General features: G+C 39.4%; 1 protein-coding gene across 2 annotated transcripts in view; it reads left to right on the forward strand.

Moving 5' to 3' along the window:
* The window catches only part of plekhh1 (pleckstrin homology domain containing, family H (with MyTH4 domain) member 1), a 35,899-nt gene extending 19,241 nt beyond the window's left edge, over positions 1–16,658 (forward strand). For both annotated transcript variants that reach the window (XM_044166891.1, XM_044166892.1), the window contains exons 9-30: positions 882–960; positions 2,952–3,043; positions 3,209–3,356; positions 4,028–4,164; positions 4,277–4,387; positions 4,655–4,741; positions 5,184–5,342; positions 7,137–7,217; positions 7,541–7,720; positions 7,825–7,936; positions 8,703–8,815; positions 9,809–9,985; positions 10,244–10,341; positions 10,439–10,616; positions 11,293–11,448; positions 11,930–12,027; positions 12,308–12,449; positions 12,540–12,682; positions 12,979–13,108; positions 13,390–13,473; positions 14,141–14,287; positions 14,831–16,658. In XM_044166891.1, the coding sequence (XP_044022826.1) occupies positions 882–960; positions 2,952–3,043; positions 3,209–3,356; positions 4,028–4,164; positions 4,277–4,387; positions 4,655–4,741; positions 5,184–5,342; positions 7,137–7,217; positions 7,541–7,720; positions 7,825–7,936; positions 8,703–8,815; positions 9,809–9,985; positions 10,244–10,341; positions 10,439–10,616; positions 11,293–11,448; positions 11,930–12,027; positions 12,308–12,449; positions 12,540–12,682; positions 12,979–13,108; positions 13,390–13,473; positions 14,141–14,287; positions 14,831–14,983 (2,805 nt within the window). In that variant the 3' untranslated portion in view covers positions 14,984–16,658. The remainder of the gene's footprint in view (positions 1–881; positions 961–2,951; positions 3,044–3,208; positions 3,357–4,027; positions 4,165–4,276; positions 4,388–4,654; positions 4,742–5,183; positions 5,343–7,136; positions 7,218–7,540; positions 7,721–7,824; positions 7,937–8,702; positions 8,816–9,808; positions 9,986–10,243; positions 10,342–10,438; positions 10,617–11,292; positions 11,449–11,929; positions 12,028–12,307; positions 12,450–12,539; positions 12,683–12,978; positions 13,109–13,389; positions 13,474–14,140; positions 14,288–14,830) is intronic.
* The last annotated feature ends 3,298 nt before the right edge of the window (positions 16,659–19,956 follow it).

Genomic DNA, 19,956 nt, shown 5'->3' on the forward strand with positions numbered 1-19,956 from the left:
CTTCCTGTATTATTTTATGCTGTTAAAATCTTACCTGCAAGCATGAGCAGTTCAATTGGATACATTATCTTTTTGTTTCATCCACTGCTTAAGGCTCATGACTCTTAGAAACCATTACAGATTAAATGTCAAACTATTAAATAGTTTGACATTTTGGGAAATATGCTTATTTGCTTTCTTGCCAAGAGTTAGATAAGAAGATTGATACCGATCTCATTTCTGTATTGTAAATATGAGGCTACCACCAGCAGTCGTTTAGCTTAGCTTAGCACAAATACTGGAAACAGGGGAAAACAGCTAGCCTGGCTCTGTCTAAAGATAACAAAATCCGCCTTGCAGCACCTCCAAAGCTCACTAATTTATGTGTTATATCTCTTTTGTTTAATCTGTACACAAACCAAAGTGTAAAAATGACTATTTGCTGTTTTACCGTTATTTGTCTATTTGACTATTTTTTGGACCAGTTGCCAGGCAACCAGTGGATACTCTAGGAAGTTACTGGTCCCGGCCAAGAAAAACTCCAACAAATAACAGATGTACAGATTAAACAACGAGATATAATATATTAATTAATGAGCTTTACAAGTTCTGCCTTTAGACAGAGCCAGGCTAGCTGTTTCTCTCTGTTTCTAGTCTTTGCACTAAGCTAAGATAACTGGCTGCTGGCGATATAGTGCACAGATATGATAGTGTTAGCGATCTTCTAATCTAACTCTTGGCAAAAAAAGCAACTAAGTGTATTTCCGAAAATGTCAAACTATTCTTTAAAGATTTATTCAGCAAAGATCTCAATGCCAAAATGTTGTACTATCTGAATGTGCTTATAATGAATGTTTAAGTGAAGTGAAGAGGAATATTCCTGACTTTGTTGATCTCTGCAGGAGAGTCGGATCTACGCTGTGGCAAAGTCAGGAATGAGAGTATCAGAGGCTAGTCCTGGAGCCAGGGGCCCCGGACGAGGTGAGTCCCCTGCAGCCAGTAACAAGAAACTAGCCATCCACTCCGTCTTCACTAACATCCACCTTTCTGCTACAGTGAGGCATTCAACGTTCATTTACAGTGTCATGCAGAGAGGAAAACAGCAAACAGTCAGTAAAGCGGTGTCTAACCCTGTGTGTGTGCTTGTCTGTCTGCGTGTGTGTCATGGCCTGGGTGGTGTAGGCGACGAGTCAGTACTGTGAAGTGACATGTCATTCAGCTGATGCTAAAGCTGCTGTGGAGGTGTGTGTGGTTGGTTTGGATCTGTCATTGCCACCTTTGATGTCACTTCCTCTGGCCTGAGGCTCCACACACCTGCACAGCTGTGGGCTCCTCTTCGGGAGGCTTCAGTTTTTATAAAGAGCCAAGGAAGAGCATAGGAGGGGGGAGGTTTAGAGGAACTGAGGGAGAGGCAGCTTTTTAATCAGCTGCGATGAAAGGACGTGGTCTGGGTGTAATTACTGCTATGCTTTCTGTCCCAACATCATCCATTTTGTCAGGATGCAGACAGTGAGGTTTGACAGCACTCCGACTATTGAATTTCTTGACTGCCAGGTACATGGAGCTGGCTGCCAAGTGGCTGTTGTGGATTAAGTCATAGCTTGCTCAGCTTATTCAGCTTCCTCTTATGTTTGTGCCTTAAGGTGAATCTGTTATTGGAACATTTTGATCTCTGGCAAAATGAATACCATGGACCAGTTGTATTTTGTTTTAGCTCAAGACTATTTAGCACTTTTTTTTTTTAGCAGTCGGTACTTGAGAAGCAAATATTTTGATTAGAGGTAATGATATATTTTCTACGCTGCTAATATTTAAAAGCGGCTGAAACACAGTGCAACAGTCTTTGAGCTGTTTTGCATCCATTTTAAACTCATGTTTAAACAGTTTTTAAATAATTATCAGTGATGTAGTCATGAATGATCAGGTGCTTTTCATAACGTTTTTATGATTATATATTTTGAATTGTATCATTGTTTGTGTTTTGTGTTGTTTTGTATGTGCTTTCCTATTGAGTTGTGTGTATTTCTATAAAGGTCAATGTAGGAATGGGCGTTGCTAGCTTGCATGCTATCTTAAAGCCAGACTATGTAACATATAAAAGAAGAAATAACATTCATGAGCAATAAAAAAATAAAAAATGCACAATAGCTCAATTCAACACGCTCTGGGGTTTTGCTGCTACAGACCATGACTGTGTTCAGAATCGCATACTAACATACTATTCATACTATACATACATACTAAGTATGACGTCAAATTGAATATGTATTGTGTTCCAGCTGCGTAGTATGTGGATTTTGTGTATGTGAGAAATGCCCTGATGTATACTAGATTAGCAAGAATTTCCGAGTATGTGCAGTGAGCTTACTGGACATACTCAGCTGCCCCACGATGCATTGCATCTCTTTAGACTGCGCATTGTCGGAGATTTTGAGTCAGGCTAAAAGCTGTAAATATGTCACTTTATTAAGTTTTAATATTTTTCAGGTGAGAAAGGAACCATTTAGATTCCCAATATGTGGTCAGTTTATCCAAATAACGCCTATTTGGAAATTTGCTGTGACATTTTCGGAGATGTGAGGGAGCTGCTGGCTTGCTTGAGTATACTTCAGTGTGAACAGTCTGCTGCCGGCTTAATCGTTCATTTAGTAGGCAGTATGCAGTGCATACTGATTGAGTATGTAGGACGCAGTATGTTAGTATGCGATTTTGAACACAACCAGTGACCATGACCAGTAGCTTATGGTGGCTAATGTTAGCTTTATGACGTTTGACTTCTTGTGCTACTGTTGCACCATGTTTTAGCATTCACCATTTTTCTCTAACTGCTATTTGAGGCCACAGTGGCCACCGTTTAGCAAAAGTTATATAATCTCACGCTGTAAATGTTGGCATGCTATGTACATGTCCATAAACAAATAATCATTAAATCAAATTAATTCTGAATAAATGTTTTCCTGTGTATTCTGCAGGCTCCAATTTACCCCAGTATCCAGCGGCAGGTCCGTTCACCCAGTTGATCTATAAGAATATCAATGTACCAGTCTATACCACACTGAAAGGGGTGAGTGAAATGTTGGGGGTTTACAGTGCGGCTGGATCTGTGTGTACTTTTGATGCAGCTTGTCAGCTACTTCTGTGATGTAAAGCTCAGACTAGTTTTCATCTCTACTGAAATTACATTAGGTGGTATTTTACCTTACAGTACTCTTTCAATTGTTTGTTTTAGAAAGCCACTCAGATCAGCAGTGTACCTCTGCCTGATGATGACTCTGGGTCTGAGGACGACAGCAGCTCTCTGGCCAGTTTACGGACCTCCATCCTGAGCCCTGACAGGAAGGGAAGCATCCCTGGGAGCCCACGTGCCGTCAAGAGAGGTGAGGATTGCAGATTACAGTGCAGACAGGACAGTGAAAACCATGTACCTCTAAAATGGCATAATCTCAGCCTTGCGTTAAGCTGTTTGACAACATTAGTTTAAAATAATCCATGAATTTTGGATCCAGTGTTTTTTGAGCCTAAAGGTGGGAGTCCTCTCAGGCTCTTTCTCAACTCAGTTAATTCTTTAGTTTATCCGAAAACATAAACATAACCAAACTTAGATGCATGCATGTCAATGTACAGCAACAAATTCAGAGAAATCCAGCTTCGATTAGACAGCAGTTTTTCTGCTCACCAGAATGGTATGCAGTTGCAAGTAGCTGCATTGTAAGTTCGGAAAGTGTCAAGATACATTTGAAATCATTAACTGAAGTAGAAGTAGATGATGCAGCTTAAGAGAAAGCAAAGTACAGCACTCAGTGGCTACAGATATCCATCACTTAAACTCAATGCAAAATAACTGCTGGAATGCATTGAGCATCACATACTGATGATATCTAATAGTGATCTTAGAGTCTGGATTTTCCATTTAAGAGCCTTCTGCCTTGAATGCTTGCTGGCTCTCAATCATGTACAATTTATTTCCTGTGTTTTTTTCTCCCTTCAACCACTTCTAGTATGCCTTTCTTACTGTACCTTATGTATGTGCCTTCTCCTGTTTTTCTAGGTGTGTCCATGTCCTCCATCAGCTCAGAGAGTGATTATGCCATTCCTCCTGATGCCTACTCCCTGGACAGTGACTACTCCGAACCGGAACATAAAGTCCAGCGAACCTCCTCCTATTCCTGTGAGAGCACTGGGCCTGTGAGTGGATTCTTGCTTTTTATAGTAGAGGTCTTTGTCACCTTCACCGTGTTAAATACAGTATGACCAGTCAGTTGTGTTTAAATGATTCCTGTGCTGTTTGTGTCTGTAGGAGATGCTGGAGAAGTCTGGGTACCTGCTGAAGATGGGCAGTCAGGTGAAAGCCTGGAAACGTCGCTGGTTCATCCTGCGGAATGGAGAGATCCTCTACTACAAATCTCCCGTGAGTGTGTCTCGCTGTGAGCCTGCCTGCCTGCTTCCTTCTAAGGTCTTGCTATCTACACAGAAAACATAGCACAAATATTTCAAAATTTTGTGTGTTTACGTGGAAGTTGAACACCTCATCACTATGTTGTCAGCAATGTTGTTAGTGTAAATTAAGTAAGATGTACATTAACGCTTCTATGATCACTGCATTTACAAACTTTGTGAAGGAATTTAGAAATATAATTTTGTGTGTGTATATGTGTGCTTTGGTGTGTGTATTCAGAGTGACGTGATCAGGAAACCTCAGGGTCAGATTGAGCTGAACTCGTCCTGCCATATATTACGTGGAGAAGGAGCACAGACATTTCAAGTAAGTGGAAAATCCTTAGCAAAGGATCCCAACAGTGCTTAACTTTGTGTAAGAATACTCCAAGACAAGGATGATTTACGCTGCACACTATGATTACATTATTCTACAGGCTATGCAAATAACTGAAATGGTAGTTAAATTTTTATAGATCTACAATTCAAAAGACTGTGGCATGAAAGAAAAATAGAAAAACTTAAAGACGTTTATTAGAGGTCACATGCAGCTAAACACACACCACCACTCTTATTATAGCACAGCATCACAGTAGAGCTTTACTGCTGCATACCAGAGAAGCGGCTTAAAATGACATCAGGTATAGCCTTGGCCTGGAATGTTTTCCTGGCTCTTCGGGAGCTGATTCTGATCTCCTCTGACACGATGATGCTATCTCAGTCGGCTTGGCTGAGCATTTTTCCCATTTTCTCCCTCTTCGTCTAATCAGTTGATTACAGAGAAGAAGACCTTCTATCTGACCGCCGATTCACCCAACATCCTGGAGGAGTGGATCAGGGTTTTGCAGAACATACTCAAAGTCCAGGCCAGCAGCCCGGTTACCGTGGAGACCACCGCCAAACCCACAGTGAGAGGTTGGCTTACAAAGGTCAGGAGACAGAAGTCATGATGTATCAGTTAAAGGGCCTGAAAACTTGGTTTTGCTTATTCGCTTTCTTGCAGAGCCTTAGATGGTCAATACCACTCTAATGTCTGTAAGCTAAATATGAAGCTGCTGCTAGGAGACAACTAACTTAGCTTAGCATAAAGACTGCAAGCAGAGAGAAACAACTCGACTGGCATCGTCTGAAAGTAAAAAAACTTGTGATATGTGTAAAGTGTAAAAACGATGGTTATGTGCTGGATTGTTTCTTGCCAGGCAACCAGCAGAGATCTCAGGTAGTCAGTGCTCCTGGCAAAAAAATAGTAAAACCACAACATTCATTTTATAATATCAACAAGATATTACCAGCTCTAGAGGTGCTGGTAGGTGGATTTTCTAACCTTTTCTAGCTGTTTGTAGTTATTATGCTAAGCTAAGCTAATTGGCTGCTGTCTGTAGCTTCACGTTTAGTGTGCATTCATGAGTGGTTTTAATCTTCTCATCTATCTGTCAGGAAATATTTCTGTATAATATTAAATATTCATAAAAATTATAGTAGTATAGCACTCAAAGTCTTGGAGAAAATTGGTTTTCAACAGTTTAATATTTGTATTCGATTTGTTTTATTATCAGATAATCTGATGATTGTTTTTACTGTTAATCAATAAATCATTTGATTTATAAAATATTAAAAAATTGTGAAAAATGCCCATGGAATTTCCCAGAATGCAATTTCACTAATTGGTGAATTAAATGATTAATAGATTATCAAAAAAGTTTTTTATGGTGATCGACTAATTGATTGACTTGATTGTTTGAATTGTTCAGACTTAATACAATCATGTAGAAATAATAAAACTTTTGTGTGTACTTGTTTGTATTCACTGAAATAATGTAGTTAGAAGTGCATCGTTGCAAGAGGTATAGATTAGCCAGGCTTTCTCCCTGAAGAGGATGCCAGAAATAACTCATTTTCAGGCTTAACGTCCTCTTTCAGACAGATATAGAAGTGTCTGTCACTGGGGTGGGGAGGGTTTGACAGAGCACTCTTCAGACAGATTCTTGAAAACCTCGATGGGACACGGCTGTAAGGCCCGAGCTGCTGGAATGCTTGAGCTCTCCTTTCCTTCCACCCTCCTCTTTTCCCTGCCTACCCTTAGCCAAGTCCCGTCTGTTGGTAAAGTTAAGACACTTAAACACCTGACGGGTGTGTGTGATGGGTCTCTGACAGATGACTGACAACCTCAAGCTGAGATGATGGAGCCCACGTCCTCTCGCCAACCCCCCAGTCCCTTCCTGGGAGTTGTCTTTGATCTGCTGTTCATGACGTGATCTCAGTTCAGACAGGGGCTCAGTTAACCCTGGTGAGCCCCTTCTGAGGGATGCACAGCTGGCCTCGTGTTGATGGTGTCCTCCAGTGACATCATCGCTCAATTCATATTTCTAAAACTCTCTGAAAGAAGCCTGTCGCAGAACGTGATGTGTAATTATCATCTGCAGCTGCATTCCTGGTTAAAATGAAGTTGAACAAAAATAGTCCTGTTGGAATGTTAAACTATTATTGAAGTCACTGAAGTTGCTCTTAAATAATCTGCACATCTACCTGCACACATCTGCTGGTCAGACATTTTCCTGACTAACATCTGTCAAGCTTTTGAAAACTTCTTTGGTCTGAGTTTCAAAGAATACAAAACAATTTACAGTCTTATATTTACTACTGTTTTGAAAACAGCCAGATAGTTTTGGGACATGTCCTGACACTTTCCTCATACTTTCTATGCCATTGTCTTCTTGTTTCAGGTCAAACACGGACACTCTAAGCTGGTGTGGTGTTCTTTGGTTGGAAAAGTCTTCTACTACTATCGTAATCAGGAAGACAAGGTTCGCAAAACTAGTCTCTCCCTTCTCCTAACATGCCCTTGCCTGCTTTTAATTTTGTCTTTTGTTCGTGATTATTAACACATGCCTCAAAAAGGTTTTGCAAATACATTCTCCTTAACAGTTGTCTTAATCTGTACAGAATAATAGGCTTTTGACAAACAAAGGATAGGTGCTTAGACAAGAAAAAGAACGTGTAATGATGCTAATTTAGTATGTTTCTTTAATTAAACACACTTGTCTGTCTGTATTGAGCTGTGTCTTATACTAGTTACAACCATCTTTTGTTTGATTACTTGTTTACATATTTTCTTTTTTTGTCTCAGTTGCCTCTGGGTCAGCTGCAGATGCGGGAGGCCTCAGTACAGGAAGTGGATCGCTCCTGTGATTCAGATGAGGACTATGAGGCAGGCAGTCGAGGTTTCCTCTCCTCCCACTGCACCTTAGTGGTCCAACCAAGAGACCAGAGTCCCACATACCTGCTCATCGGCACCAAGCAGGAGAAGGTACTGGAACAGGCAATGTCTTAATAAAACTGTAATTTATCCCTAGGTGCGGGATTCAAACCATTTTTGTTTGTACGTTAATGAGTATGTGTTTTTCTACACAGGATACTTGGTTGTATCACCTGACTGTGGCAGCAGGCAGCAGTGCAACCTTCAAAGTGGGCACAGAGTACGAGCAGCTCATTGTTAAACTCCTTGATGCAGAGGGAGACCCAGGTGAGAAATCACTGTTCTACAGCCAAGAAGCATCATTAGTAACTGCAACAGTCATCTGTGACATTTTCTTTTTCTATGTAAAGAACTATGATAAGCTATGTTTATTAGAAAAGGATTAAAATGTATTTGACCTTAAATTTAATTTGTACAGTTAGACTAAACTGTCCTCAGTGTTGAGCATAACAAAGAAGAGATTTTTTTTATTGAATATGCTACTTTGCTCTCTTATGTAATTTAGAAATAACTAGTTACATTACAAAGTTACTCATTTTTGCATCACCCAGTCCAAAAAGTGGGCTGTAGCAGGCTTGTATTGCCGAGTTAGTTACTACTAATTTTATTAAAATCCAGGGCAATTCAGCGCAAGACAATAAAGACAATAAAGCAGCACTGTAGCCAGGATTTTAGAAATACAAGTCCAAATTCCCTCTAGGGGTTTCTATGGCTCTGCAATACAGGTGACACAAAAATTTCACAAAAGTAATTCACAATTGTTGTAACAAAGTACAAGACTGAACTGAAAAACATTTGAACACTGGAGATATAATTGTAACATTTGCAAAGTCTCTCTGTAAGTGGGTACAAATTTACTCAGTAGCATGCTACATGTTATTTTGATCCACACTGCAGACTGTGTTTACGACCGGAGCACTGTGTGTGAATTCTTGTCAGCTGTTGAGTCATTACAGCTTTGAAACTCAATCTTTATGTTTGTCTGTGCGTGGGTTATTGTGTGTGTGTGTGTGTGCGCTTCTTCTTTTCCCAGAATCTGTCTTGTGGAAGAGCGAGGCCTTGAGCTTCTGTAAGGAGGGTTTGAGCTCGCCTCTCACCACTCTGCCCTCTGAAGCTCTGCAGACAGAAGCTCTCAAGCTTTTTAAGGTCAGTCTCTCCACCTCTCACCCCTCTTTCTGTTTCTTGCGTTCTATTCTACTTACCTTTCTCCTCTTCCTTTCATCTCTTTCTCCAAATCCATCTTTCCTTTTCTGTCCGGCTCTACGAGTGTCTGTTGAAGGCATCATCCATCCTACTCCAGTTTTTCCCCACCATAGCCCCCATTATCCCCTCCTGCTCCTGGATGTGCTCCGTGGCCGTCCTCTTCTCTTCCCTCCTGCCTCTAAACCAGATCAAAGGCTTGAGGACGAGGGCCCCAGCTCATTAAAAGTGTGGAAGAGAGATAATGGCCTTGAATATCTGCTCTGATTGAGGCTAACCGTTCCTCTGGTTTACAGCCAGTGTGAAAGGAGCCCCTTTAAAGAGGAGACATGGGAGGTCAGGGCCTTCAGAGAGTGGCAGCAATGGATATGGAAGCCACAGGATTGGGGGGGGGATAAGATCAGAGCAGAACAGAGACCTTGTAGGAAGATGGCAGATCCTTTTCCTCTCTTTTCAACTCTGTAGCCCTCCGTGCGCCCACCCAGAAGCCCCCTCCCATGCCCTACAGGACTGAAAGTGAATGGATCGTCTCTCTTTGACCAGCCAGCCTTAAAAAACAGTCCCAAACACACACAAAGAAACAGAATAAATGGAAGTGACACGCTTTTCAAGTCTACGCTCTACTTCATGCCTTTGAAGTATTAATGAATCTGACAAGACAGATGAAAACTGCTTAATTTTTTATCTTCAGCTGTCCCATGAGAATGAAACAAATAATGAAAAAATACATACACATTTGTATGTATTTTTTTTTAATTTATTTTGACCTGATCACCTGGGGTTCTATTATTTTTGCTATTTTAAGATGCATTTAAAATACTGTATGTTGCTTCCAGTAAATTTGGAATCTCTAGTGTGTGTTTGCCTCCGCCTGCTGGTAGTGCAGTGCAGTTAAGTAGCAGATTTAAAATATTAAGAAGAAACTTTCCTTCTCCGCAGTCCTGTCAGCTCTTCATCAACGTGCTGGTTGAATCTCCATCCGTCGATTACCACACCTCGCTGGCCCAGAATGCTTTGCAAGTGTGCCTGACCCACCCTGAGCTGCAGAATGAAATGTACTGTCAACTTATCAAGCAGACCAACCACAGGACACCACACAACTACTCCCTCACACAGGTCAGCCTGGTGCATACTGGAGACAAAACAGATGCATGTGGAGGGCAAAGTGGTAAAACTGAAAGCAGAAAAAGTGATGTATTTGTTTTATTTTAATCAAATTCCATGACAGAAAACCAGGTTAGTTAACTCAGAATGTGAAGCAGAGTGTTTAAAGTTAAGTTTTCCCTTAATGAAAAATGTATGTATTAAAAAAAAAAGATTTTTCAGTGATCCTGTAAATTAAAGTTTTCCTCCTTTCACCACCTCTTTCTGTAGTGCTGGCAGCTGTTGTCTCTGTGTGTGGCTCTGTTCCTTCCTCAACAACACTTCCTTTGGTACCTGAGACAGTACCTGCAACGCAATGCTGACCCACGGTGAGGTGCCAAAAGCCTGTAGCTGACCTGTGATAACTAAAACCAGCTCTGAGGCAGTTTTTAGTGCATCGTTTACATCTCCCTTTTTTTCACACAGGAGTGAGGTGGGGAAGTATGCAGTGTACTGTCAGAGGTCTGTGGAGCGAACGCTGCAGAATGGAGAGCGGGAGGCCAAACCTTCACGTATGGAGATCGTCTCCATCCTGCTGAGAAACCCCTACCACCATTCACTGCCATTCAGCATCCCAGTCCACTTCATGAACAACACCTACCAGGTAAGACAAAAGTACAGCACACTGTCTTTGTGGTGACTCAAGCTGTATCTACCTCATTATCTTGTCTTATTAATATCAACCTGCGCTGCCTTTAGGGAAGGAAAGTGATAGCAACATCAGTTTATACCTGCAGATGTGAAGACATGTTGATTGAAAATTAAGTAATAGCTGCTTCAATATGTAATGTCTCCTGCAGGGTGAGAGTGCCAACGCAGAGGGATCTGGCAAAAAAACACAACATCATGGGGCAATCAATTATGTGCAAGCAGACATTCATGGAAGATTACTTTTTAACATGAACACTGTATTTCTAGTGTGTACCTTGAGATTGTTATGATCATTGCCGTCGTCATAACTTTCCAGAGTTGTAAAATCCGGTCTCACAACCGCTTTGAAGTGTTTTGGCGCTGATAAGCCTTCAAACTCATGGATCTATTACTCAAACTGGATCGTATTTTATCATCTCACTGGTTCCTGAAACAACACAACTGTTTGTTTTCGGTCTTAACTCGCTCTTACATATGCAGTTCTAATCTGCTGCTGCTGATACTTTTCGTTGTCTCACTGCAGGATCTGAAATTACTGATGCTGTGCCTACTGAATGATGTTGGCTGGGTCTGGTTTCCAGTGCTTCTCGTCAATGAGAATGAGATGTGTCCTTTGTTTTCTCATGTAGGTGGTGGGTTTCGACGGCTCCACCACAGTGGAAGAGTTCCTGAAAACGCTGAACCAGAGGATTGGCGTGAGGAAGCCTCAGTTGTCTGGGTTTGCCCTCTTCACTGATGATCCATCTGGCAAAGACCTGGAGCACTGCCTGCAGCCGTCTGCCAAGGTAAGAGTGTGGGTCACTGAACATAAGTGGATGGAAGAAACCCTGCACACACCACTGAGGCTTTTGTGGTGCATTTATTCAAATTTGTCTGTTACTTAATTTTTAAAGGGTCAGTAGTGGGTAGTTTTGGCTATTTTGACAAGTTAAGGCTGTCCAAACTTTTTTGTGACTTTATGATTTTTAAATGTAGTCATATTCCAGCATACCATAGCCTTCCTCTATAATTTAATTCCACTCACTCATGAAAAAAGTGGTGGCTTCCACTTTATTTTCATTTTGGTTGCTGAAACTGTTCCATTATGTTCAACCAGCCCACCAATGAAAGTGAATAGACTACATTTATAACTCTGTCTGGCTCATACAAAATACATTTTTGAACAGCTCAATGTCTTTGTCTCTAGCTATAACTACTGCCACCTGCTGACAGAACCAGAAATAAAGTAAAGACTAGCTGGAGACTAACTTGTATACCTTTTGCCAGATCTGTGATGTAATTTCCAAGTGGGAGCAGGCCCTAAAGGAGCTGCATCCTGGGAAAAATGAGGGGACACGGATTGTCCGTCTAACATACAAGAGCAGGTAGGATTTCTATTGTCACTTCTGGACTTTGTAAGACCCAAACTAGGTCCAACTCACACACATTACCTCAGCATCTTTTATTATGTGGTCACAAACATTTGTCTAAAGAAAAGGCCTTTGAAAACAAATCAAATCACAATCAAAGATGGTGATGTGATATGTGATAAGTGGTGGGGTTAGATTTCCTGCAGCTTGGAAATGAAATCAAGTGTGCATAATTCCAGCCTCTACCAGTAAAACTAGTTTCATGGTAACTTTGTCTTCATTTGTGCATGTACAGGTTGTGTTTCAGCTCTCAGGTGAAAGGAGAGACAGAGCGAGAGCGCCTCCTGCTGGCGTACCAGGTGAATGATGAAGTTCAGCAGGGCCACTTCCCTGTGAACAAAGAGCTGGCTCTTGAGGTGGCTGCCCTCATGGCACAGGTCTGTACAGATGACTAAAAATACTTTCTGTGTTTTAAAACCAGATTTCTCTTTATAACCCTCTCTCTTCTTTTGTTTTTCTTATTCCAGGTTGAATATGGTGATTTGGAGAAACCAGCTGCCTCCTCTCCTAGCAGCTCTCCTCATCTTAAATCTCAGCTGATTCTCCTGCAGGCCTTAGAGCGCTTCTACCCCAAACGCTACAAACAGGACTGTAGCTCAGAGCAGCTTAGGTAAAACAAACACTGCTGTTGTCCAAATAAATACATCACTCCAAATTGTTTTTAAATCTACAAACCTGAAAACCTAATGTGCTCATACAGATTTGTTTAGTGTATTTTGCAATATCCTCTTGCAACAAAAACAGAGTCTGACAAACACAGTGGTTGCACTTTGTCATACATTGATCTATGAAATCGATCTATGTCAGGCAGGGTCAGATCAGACACAAATACTGCAGCGTGTTCTTGTTGTGAATTTGCTACAGATGAGATTTAAACTTTAACCAGTGTTCCTTTTCTCCTTTCAGAGATCTTACTGAGCGTCTGGCCACTAAGTGGTCTATGCTACGTGGGTGCAGTGCATCCGAGTGTGTGAGAATATACCTAACTGTGGCTCGGAAATGGCCCCTGTTTGGAGCCAAACTCTTCAGTGCCAAGGTAAGAAAAAAAGTTAACATCAGTCCACTTCTCTTCTTGTTTTGTATTCAGTCCTTGAAGTCTTAATGAAAACAAGCATGCTCCCTTGATACAAACGCTACCTTTCATCCAAAGTAAAAATACACTCTTCATTTGTCTTGAACCCTAACACAGCCATCCATCAAGCTTTCAAGCACAGGTTGGACCAGTTTGAGACCTTGAAGAAGACCCAGAGAGGATGCTGTAATGTTTACTAGGATGGATTACACCTGTAACGTGACCTTTCTTTCCCCTGTCCACAGCCTGTCCCGCCCTCTCCTGTTGAGCAGAGCCAGGTGTGGCTGGCAGTCAATGAAGATGGATTGTGTGTGCTGGACTATACAATGGTGAGTTTCAAACTGTGTAGAGCAAATACCCCCATCAACAATCAATCAATCTCTGTCCTGTGTTGTCACATAAAATGTGGAAAAAGAGAATGACATTTATTTAGAACATTTTATAATTTAGAAAATCTTTTTTACATTTACATTTGCTTCAGTTTATGGCTCAAAAAGTGAGATTCCTTTTTACATCTACAGTGCTCAGTTGGCGGGTCTACAGCTGCAGAGCTTTGTTGACCCACTGGTCTGGAATGGTTTTTATTCTGTGGTGTTTCAAACACCAGAAATCCACAGGAAAATAAAATGGCCAGCCTCCGATTTGACATTCTTGACCCTGACAGGCAGCAGTTCCAACATGTAAACGATGTTAGCTTGAGCTCTGTAATTTTCAGCAGCCCATGTTGATCCATTTCATTCTTGGTCTGGCGGGCAGCGTTGCTCATGCGCTTCCAGAAAGTCAGAGAAAAAAACAAAGTGAAAATCACAAGAAGTCGCTGGAAATTATGTCACGCTTCTTCACACTCAATTTGCCCTTAAAAAAAGCAGAAACCAAAATGATTTCCCAAATGAATTCCATGCTCTATTTTGGGATCAGCAATAAAATCTTAACATGCTCCCTGTTTATATCCGTTTCACTGCACATTTCACACTGGCAGTGCTTTTCATTTTTCAGCAAACGCTGGTCACATACTCCTACCAGTCTGTGATTACCTTTGGTGGTTGCCGTGACGATTTCATGGTGGTCACGAGCCAGCAGAGGGAGCCTGGAGTCGGGAAGAAGAGTGTGGAGAAGCTGGTCTTTGCAATGGCTAAACCAAAGGTAAGTGTCATGAGTACATCTGCACAAATGTTCAGTCTGATTGATTGCCAAGTTTACGCTTTGCACATGACAGGCGATGTTGATGAAGGGGCAGCATCGCATCTTTAATAAAATGTTGGGAACCGCTGATGTAAAACATAAGCAGCTGAAGCGTAAAGTAAATGTGGGTAGGTGAATTGAGTGTTCAAGGTGTTGAAGGTGTTGGAGCACCGAAGATAAGGGAGGGAAGATGGAGCCCTGACTTACTCGTATTAACCTTTTTTTTACATACCCTCACAACAGAGTGCTAATGGACAAAACAGGTTGTTTCTCATATTTTATGTGCAGAATCTCAATGGAGCTTTAACACAGCGTCATATTACTACTGTGTGTGTGAAGCTAATGAGAGTAACTTCATTCTTGATTGCAGATCAGTTGGGTGTCTCAGGTTTTCACGCCTTCTGTGAGCCTCCAGCTCCCCAGAATCAAATGAAACGCAATCATATCATCATGTTAAAGCCATTAATCCCGCTCTGATCTGACCTGTTTTTGCCCTTGTCTCAGATACTGGAGCTGACTCTGCTCATGGCCAGCTACATGAACCACTGGAACCCCAGCCTCCCACCTGCCTCACACCAGCCTCTCGGCCACTGGGACGTAGACAGCAGGCACTTCCCCGCAATGAACTACACCACCAAGGGCCCCACACTACTGTGAATCGTGCAAACAACAAAGACTGTTTAACTACAGGGAGGCTTGATGACAACAGTTTAGTCCGCGTTTGGTTGCATGTTCAGGTTTCACACTTTTACAGGTACTAGGAGATAATTCAGAAGATTTAGATTTAGAAATGTCAGGATCAGTCTTGTTAGACTATTTATTTCTGCAACAAAAGAGTGCTTCAACTCTGCTTTATTTAGATGTAAGGTCATGTTCTAATTTCTTGTTAAAATTGGATGTTGCAATTGTTTTTGGAATACAGTAGTGGTCTGAGGACTTGTCACCACTTCCACGTACAGTGTGATCTTTTTAGCCGCTGCTCAGATTTTTGCCTTTATTCTGACCTTCATGTTTTCCAGTCTTTCAGACCTCAGACTCTTTTTATTTCATGAAAGCAAAGCTGTTGCCTTCTGAGAGCTGGATTGACTGGAATACAGTGTTGTGTGTCACTGTGTATTTACCATGAATGATCACTCGTACTTGACAATGAACCATAGTCTAAAAAGGTACTGTGCAATTAGAAAGGGACTTGGCATGTGATACTTCAGTTTAATAGTTTTTAGTATCTTAATTTGATATAATCCGCATCTAATATTACTCTAATTAAGTTCTGCAATGAACAATTATTTTCATTATAGATGAATCTGATGATTATTTTCTCAATTAACTGATTAATTGCCTGGTCCATAAAATGTCAGAAAATAGAAACAAATGTTTATCGCAGGTTTCCAGAGCCCAAGTTGACATATTGTTTTTTGACCAACAGTCCAAAGATATTAAGTTTAATATCATAGACAATTTAAAAAAAAAGAGCAAATATTCACATTAGAGCTGCTGGAACCACCGAATTTTAGCTTAAAAAATGACTTAAATGATGAATTGATTATCAAAATAGTTGCAGATTAATATTCTGTCGATCAACTAATAAATTAATCAACTAATCGTTTTAAATCTTCCCTAATACAATTTGGTTTTCCTTATAAAATAGAGGGTAGGACAGAAATTGTAATCCTTTTCTATTGTTTTTTTTTTTTTTTTAAAGTAATATTTAGCTCCCTGATCAAGCAGGCCAAATAAAAGTGAAGTATGTGAACAGTTTGGCCCAGATCTGCTATTAATGTAATGTTACTGAGGTACACAATAAAACAATGGGATATAAAAAGGTATTTAACAGTGATATACTGTATGAATAATGCATCTGTGAAATTTTAGCAGTGCAACATGTTCTTATGTTGTTGTTTTTTTGGGTCCTCTAATAACATATTTCTCTGAAACCTTCAAGACATACAGCACATTCATAATCAGGTCACTCAGTGTTTTAATAATAATAAATAAACAAAAGGAGAGGGCAAAATAAAAAAAAGAGCTACAAAAATATTTTAATGACTTGAACTGTTTTGGATCAAACCACTGTCTCGCTCGTGTCCATATTAGTTATTTATTTTTACTTCCGATATTTTTTGTCTTTTGCTTAACAGGTAATGTTTTCCACAGCTGTCACATTTATATTGGAAAACGTACAGTTTCCTTTCTGTAGCAGAGTCATTTAAGAGCAGAGTATGTTTGGTTACTGTATCTGTACTAGAATGTGTTACAAATGTTTGAATGATGGTGTCTTTATGTTTCCTGTATGTGTGTGATAATAAAATAAATGGTATGATCCTGTGTTCAATTGTTTTCGTTGACTTTTGATTATTTTATACCCAGCCCAACTGATGTTATTGCATCAGTTGAGCTGGGTGATATTTGAAATCAATATCATGGTGTTTATCAGTGTTTTTCCAATAATGACATACATCACGATAAAACAAATTAATGCAAAATTACATATTAAATAAGCCAATTCTTGTTCTAGCTGTGTTTCACTGTTGTACTGTCACTACAAACCATCCGCACATGTAAGTCAAACTTCAGTAACTAATTTGGAAGTTTATAATTAAAGTTTGCTCAGAATCGTTAACTCAGCACTAATAAATATGTTCGTATTCTCTTGATGCATGTTCTTGGTATATAGAAATATACCACTCTGAAAGGGTCATACTGTATTATGAGTACTTTCAATACTTTTATGTACATTTTGCTGAACTTTTACTTAAGTTTTGAATGCAGGACTTTTACTTGTAATGGAGTGTTATTATGGTGTGGTATTACTACTTCTACCTAAGTAACAGATCTCAATACTTCTTCCACCACTGATACCTTAAGTATTTATTTAGCAGGTGGAATTCTCATGAAAACCCAGAGGATTATGATGTTATGTCTCTTGGTGCTTCTCAGCGATTACAAAAAGTGTAGCAACATTTTTATAGTACTTCAAAACTTGAAAGTCTCAAAACAATGTCTGTTCTTGAACGCATCAGTCATTTTCTTGGCCTATTTTCTTGCGCTGAAGCAAAAACTTTTATTGGCTTTCTCTTACAAAACACATTTTGCCAGTAAGTATAATCTATTCAGGAAACACAGGGTTCATGCAATGGAAACAAAATTCATATTTTAGTCAAAGCTTCTCTTGGAAAACAAGAACACTGTTTCTACACAGTATATTATGAAAAACCTTCTTCTCTCATTCAACACGTCCATAAACTATAAACTTACCCTCTGTGCTGGTAGTACACAGCCTGCCCAATCTACATGTTTTACTGGAGTTGAGGTTGTAGGGGTGGAAGCTGTTCTGCTTTTTCTTATCCAAGGGGGTCAAAGTGGTAATGGCATTTTCCTGCCAAATATATGCTGTAAATCCCACATTTTTATAGCTTGTCTGAAACTCTTGTTGTTCCATAGCTGCTCTTATACAAAATGAAAATGCTTGTTATAGGGCTCACTGCTGAATTTCTGCATGCCTTCATTGCTCATCAAAAAAGAAAATAACTTCTCTAATTTTTCCATGGTGCAATGTGGCTCAGGCCACATGCTTTATATGAGTTTAAATCAAATTGAATTTAAAGTAAAATATTACAGTGTTGTTGGATAGATGGGCATTTTGTTGCTCTGACTGTAAGCCTTTAACAGTATTTTACTGGCTGACTGTATCATTATGTGTTCTTTCTTATAAGCATGTCATTGCTTTTTCCAGCAAAAAAAAATCACAAGCATCTTTCATTCATGAGTCTATGGTTGTAATATTTTATTTCAGGGCTGTCAGTATTGATTACTTTCATTATTGATTAATCTGCCAATCAAATTTATAAATGGTTTTGTCAATGAATATCAGAAAATAGTGAAAAATGTCCATTACAACTTTTTCAAAGCACAATATGACATCTTGTAATTGTCCAAAACCTATAGATATTCAGTTTAATATCAAAGAAAACACAGAGAAGTAAAAGTATTAATACCACAGTTCAAATTTACTCTCCGCATTCAAATTCTTACAGAATTAAAGTAAAATTAAAAGTATATATATATATATATATATATATATATATATATATATATATATATATAACATTACTGGATTATTATCACATATGCATTAACACGTAAGCAGCATTTTATCGCTGTATTGGTCGAGGTGGAGCCAATTTTAACAACTTCATATACAGTTAGGAAGTTTAGTCTATAATAAATCATCATCATATTTTAGAGGCTGATCATGTTTTGTATATACAATCTTAATCTGTAAAGTAACTAGTAACTATAGCTGCCGGATAAATGTAGTCTAAAAGTAAATGGGAAATACTCAAAACTCAAAAATGTACTCAAGTACAGTACTTGAGTAAATGTACTTTGTTACTTTACATCACTGCAGAAAAGCAGCAAATCTTTACATGTGAGAAGCTAGCCAGTGAATTTGATTAGATTATTTGATTATCAATTAACTTTCTCCCTATCGACTAATCGATTGACCGCTAAAGGAGCAGGAATCTAAAACGTCTTTAAAACATGAGATTGATATTACATAAGCTGGGGTGAGCAGGGGGACAATGGCCGTGTGTGGTTTATGTATACGTCTCTTATGCAAACCTGCCAACACGTTCTGTTCAAGGGCAAATACCAGTTACACGAAAATTCATTATTCAGAAGCTTGAAATTGTTCTATATAATCTGTTTAAGACACGTGCTATCAAATCTCCATTGTCTATCAATATTTGATATATTGCATGTTGTGGCTTTGAATTATTTCGCCAGGCTACATTCTTTTCTTAAAGGGTATCAAACACTTAATTACCTCCTTTAAGCTTGAAATGTGGCTGTAAAACGTCTGCAGGGAAACGTGTAAGGAAAAGTAACATATAAGTGATATATAATGCGTTGAGGCATAATCGACTATAAACAACTGAATTCAAGCAAACAATTAATTGATTTGTTGATTGACAGAAAATTAACTGTAATAATAATCATTTAAGTCATTAAGCCAAGTCATTCAAAATATTTGCTGGTTCAAGCTTCTCAAAACTGAACATTTGCTGCTTTTCTCTCTTTTGTGTGATTGTAAGATGGATGTCTTCGGGTTTTGAACTGTTATTCGAACAAAACAATCTATATCACACTGTGACCTCGGGCGCCTCTGGAAACTTATGACGGGCATTTTTCACTATATTTCTGTCACTTTATAGACTAAACAATTAACCGATTCAATGAAAAAAACTATTGAAACATACATCGATATGAAAATGAAAATAATCCTTAATTGAGACCTGGAAACAACAGTTCACATTACATAGGCTTTTGAATTGGATTCTCAAAAAACAGATTTTGGGTGGAGTATCACTGTGAAATTAAACAAAGACACTAAGTTTAATTTGATGAATCAGAACATAACTTGCTGGAATCTGCTGAAACATGGGAATAATCCCAGTTTACACCCCCCCCTCCTACTGTAAAGTGGCTATAATGTTAATATGACACTAAATAAACACAGTATTTAAAAAAGCTGTCAAAGAATTCCCACAAGTATAATGTGCATAGTAAGCATCTGTGAAGATACTGACAAAGCTGAACTATAAAAGGGCATTTATGAAAATAAAATG

The sequence above is a fragment of the Siniperca chuatsi genome, linkage group LG15 (genome assembly GCF_020085105.1).
Source record: "Siniperca chuatsi isolate FFG_IHB_CAS linkage group LG15, ASM2008510v1, whole genome shotgun sequence".
NCBI classification, from domain to species: Eukaryota; Metazoa; Chordata; class Actinopteri; order Centrarchiformes; family Sinipercidae; genus Siniperca; species Siniperca chuatsi.